The sequence below is a fragment of the Pollachius pollachius genome (genome assembly GCF_949987615.1).
Source record: "Pollachius pollachius genome assembly, chromosome: 4".
Taxonomy (NCBI): domain Eukaryota; kingdom Metazoa; phylum Chordata; class Actinopteri; order Gadiformes; family Gadidae; genus Pollachius; species Pollachius pollachius.
The window spans coordinates 23,657,245-23,661,580 of record NC_136937.1 but is presented as its reverse complement, the minus strand read 5'-3'; the positions used below and the strand labels follow the sequence as shown (position 1 = coordinate 23,661,580).

Below are 4,336 nucleotides of genomic sequence, written 5' to 3'. Positions count from 1 at the left end.
TAGTGATGGTTTCCGATCCCTGCTCTAACTACTAACTTAACCATGCTCACCCCCACTGTACTGATGCCTTACCTCTTGCGGTCCGTTCCGTTTACAGAGGCCAAGGTGGACCATTAGCATGGAGTCCACCAAAAAGAGGAAAACCCCGTAATGACTTCAATTGGCCTAACCGCCGCTCCCCCCCCCCCCCCCTTTCAAACCACAGCCACAATGAGCCAGGCGTCCGACCCCAGCACCCCTTCCAGAAGGGCAAAGGTCAGCAAGCCGGCGGAGGCCAAGGCCTTGTCTCCGGACGAACCCGCGCCGCCCCGTTTCGTCCGTAAGCTCCGCAAGGCGGCGGTGGGGACGGGGTGCGACATCCGCCTCAGGGTGTCTGTCCTGGGGAACCCGGAGCCCAAGCTGAGATGGTACCGCAACAAGGAGCCGCTGCCGCCCAGCGAGGCCCAGGACCCAGGCGGCCTGTGGATCAGGGACTGTCGGACCTGCGACGCCGGGCTGTACACCTGTGTGGCGAGCAACGCCCTGGGCGATGCGACCAGCAGCGCCGTGCTGGCCGTCATGGACCTCGGAGAAGGTAATACGATGTGTGAATTAATGTTGGGCCGCTGAAGTCATCGGTTGGTTGATGCTTCCCCAGAACTGACCACATTGACCGCAAAGGATTGATTTATCATGGATTTTTTCGTGCGCAGAAACTGAGTTACTGTTGCAGAACGCGAGTAGGCCTACTCTTACGTTACAAAATAGCCAAGTGTGCCAATTCCTCTTTAAAAGGTTTGGAGAACGGATACTTCGCTCTACCCAAAGGTATCCCGGGAAATTCAGTTGACAGCCATTATCTGTTAATTAACACCACCGAGATGCAGGGTCGGCGCTAGGCATAGACAAACTAGGCCAGGGGTTTTCAAAGTATGAGAGAGTGAGCCCCAGAGAACACATTTCAGCTGAGCCCCCCCTCCAAAAATTTTTTTTCTAAATCCCTGTGTTTTGAAAGATCTTTTAATTATTTCACACATTTTAAACATCTGATCATATTTTAAACATCTCAGATCATATTTTTTTTAATACATTTTTGAAACATTTTAAACATATTTTTTAAACATTCTAAACATCTTTGTGCATTTTTAAACACATTTCTTAACACATTTTAACATCTTTATCTAAGCATGTTTTTGCTTAACGTTTTTGAAATACATTTGAACATCTTAATCTGTAAACAGCCAGTTTAGCCTCCTTTTTAGCTCACCTCAACTTTAGTGGGAGCAATGAGTTTGCGTAGCTGTGTTCGAAATCGTTCCCAATCACGGATATAGTGCACTATATAGGGTGCTCGCCATTTAGTAGTGGTGTTTGAATTCTCAGTGGTAAATTTCACGCACTATAAAGTGGACTTAAAATACCCAAAATTTGAATGAACATACGATGTTCCCTACATATTACTCCCGTATACCACAATGCAATGCGGTGTGTTTTTCCGGAGGAGAAGAAGAAGCTGAATAATAACGAAAACGAATACATTTAATGATGGAGTCTCCGGCTTTCGTTCAGAAATGTCAACAATTTATTTGGAATTTAACATAGAAAATGTAACATTCAAAATTAATAAAAAAAAACCTTGATCAAGGAAATGTAACATTCAAAATCAATACAACCTCCAGCTTTCCTCGTGGGTACCCGGTTTGTTTACATGATGTGGGCGCATCTGTCTGCGTCATACAAATACCCGGCGCATTTACTGACGCAAATGACGTTTAGAAATGTTCAGCGTAGTGGCCGAATTGTCGTTTGTTCGTTCCCTATAAAGTGCACTATATCATAAACACTATATAGGGAATAGTGAGGGAGTGAATAGGGAACGATTTCGAACACAGCGCGTCTTCGTCTTTGTGTTTTTTCTGTTACTTTTTCTGGTTTATTTTTTTCTCACGTCGCGCCCCCCCCCTGAATAACTCTGGCGCCCCCCAGGGGAGGCGCGCCTTACAGTTTGAAAACCACTGAACTAGGCGATGGCCTAGGGCGGCAAATGCGTTGGGGGGCGGCAAAAGCGTTGGGGGCGCCCTCTGGTGGCGGCCTTAATTTATTAATGAATTTAATTGAAGCAAGCGAAATAAAACATGTTTTCTAAACACGTTTCTAAATGGAACGGAGAATGGGGGGAGCGGAGGATCAACAGTTATTGAATTGCTATAGAAACCATCACTGAAGCTCGCATGCGCACGTCAATCCAACATCCAGTGCATATTTGTTAAAAAAATTTCAGTTAAATTTTGGTCAAAATTGTATTTGACCTGTGCTGGGGGTGGGGGTGGAGGTGGTGGTGTTGGTGGTGGTGGTGGTGGTGGGGGGGTTTGTCTTTAAAAACTCAAACACAGCATAGTGAGCTGAGTATGCAGCAAGATTCCTCCAGTGAGAAAGAGTTCAGCCTGTAAGTCATACAGTCACGCTGTCTGTATCAGCGTGTCTCATCGAATACCACACAAACAGGGCATACATTTCACTAACAGTATTAAGGCTATTGTAAGCTCTTTCAGATCATTGGTGCACATTTTCTTTGCCAAAATGCTTTGCCAAGCGCTCATTGATTCCCTTTTAGCTAGTTTTCTAGAGCTGTACTTCCGTATGTTGGCATATGTCAATCATGAATACAGTTTATAAAATCTTATATACTATCAAATACTCAATTAATTCTGCAGTGTTTTTAATGATAAAATTATATATAGTTATATAATCATATGTTTGATACATTCCTTCAAATATTGTCACATAGCTGGTCTTTAAAAGGAATGCAAGGCAACAACTTTCCATGTGTTTTGTTCTGGAAATCCCCGTGTGTGTGTGTGTGTGTCTGTGTGTGTGTGTCTGTGTGTGTGTGCGTGTGTGTGTGTGTGTGTGTATGTGATTGTGTGTGTGTGTGTGTGTGTGTGTGTGTGTGCGTGCGTGCGTGCGTGTGTGCGTGTGTGCGTGCGTGTGTTTGTGTGTGTGTGTGTCGTGATATGTTGTTGTGTGTTTGGATGCTTATAATAGCCTTTGTACGAAGCATGATTAAATAGGGCAGTAGAGTATTTATAAGTAGGTAAACAGTCTGGATGATGAAACATCCAGAGTATTTATATTTGGCAGAATAACTGCACATCGGTTTTACACACTCTTGCATGCTGGGTGCAAAGTATGGTTGTAGGTCATAATAATTCTGAATATTCTATCCTTCCATCTTTTCCTAATCCATCCCCGGTATCTGTTGCTTTGGCCTAGGAGTTCATTTTCCACCTATTTTTCTAGCCAGTAGTATGCATTCCCTTTTGGCTAGACCTGAACTGATGAACTGAAGGCTTTGAGTTCAAACTAGAAGTGTTTCTATTGTTTGTGTTTCTGTTGTACTGTTTAATGTTTGGACCCTAGATATACTGCATATCCTAAATACATTGCCATCATAACACAGCACACCGACATTTAACCAAGTGCTTTCCGTGTCTGTTTGTGACGACCAACGCCAACGTATACCAGTGGATTGAGCAGAGAATTGTTAGCCATCGGTGTGATGTAGCATGCTTGTTACGAGAGAAAGAGATAATTTCCCATCGCAGGGAAGTTGAATTTAGCTCATGGACTTTCTCTCCTGCTCACAACTCAAGTGAAAGAATTGATAGACATTTACATTTAGGGCGTTTAGCAGACATTTTTATCCAAAGCGACTTACAATAAGTACATTTGTCAGAAGACGGAGAAACAACAATTTATCGCTGTCCGTACAGTAAGGATGTTCATAGAAACAAGTGCCAAGCACTAACAATCACTAGGTTAACCCATTCCTTGTGTACAACAAAGATAGCTAGGATTAGATGCTATACAACTAAGTACTATAACTAAGTACGACATGCAATAAGTGCATACATTAAGTGCCAGGACAACATACAATAAGTGCGTAAGAGGGGTGGGAGGGGGTGGCTAAACAGTCTAGGTGAACTCTGAACAAGTGCGTCTTGAGTCTTTTGGTCGGTTATCCAACCCCTTTTTAAGATCCTGACCCCGTTCCTCGCTCTGAAGGCCTTTGCGACTCCTCAGCTCGCAGCACTGTTACCCTATCAGCACACCAGCGGGATCCATGTCCCAGTGAATGTTCCAACGTGTGCATGACGATGCCACGGCAGTGGGCTCCTCGGCCGTTTGCACGTCGCTACGAACCCTGAAGCGGCCTGTTTGTGTGGACGCAACCTCGACGCCGCAACCTTCTGAAACGCTCACCCCCACATAACTATGGTTCAGCCGTGTCCCCCGCCCTCGTGTGTATATCAGGCCCCTCCCAGGTGGGGAGTAGCTGGATTATGTTGCATTTACA

At 44.7% G+C, this 4,336-nt stretch overlaps 1 protein-coding gene across 1 annotated transcript in view; it reads left to right on the top strand.

Annotated features, from left to right (window-relative positions):
- Window positions 1-210: 210 nt before the first annotated feature.
- Window positions 211-4,336, top strand: part of spega (striated muscle enriched protein kinase a) — a gene marked incomplete at its 5' end in the record, with an annotated part of 90,386 nt that continues 86,260 nt past the window's right edge. Inside the window, one exon of the mRNA XM_079734247.1 lies at window positions 211-574. Coding sequence (XP_079590373.1) covers window positions 211-574 — 364 coding nt within the window. The remainder of the gene's footprint in view (window positions 575-4,336) is intronic.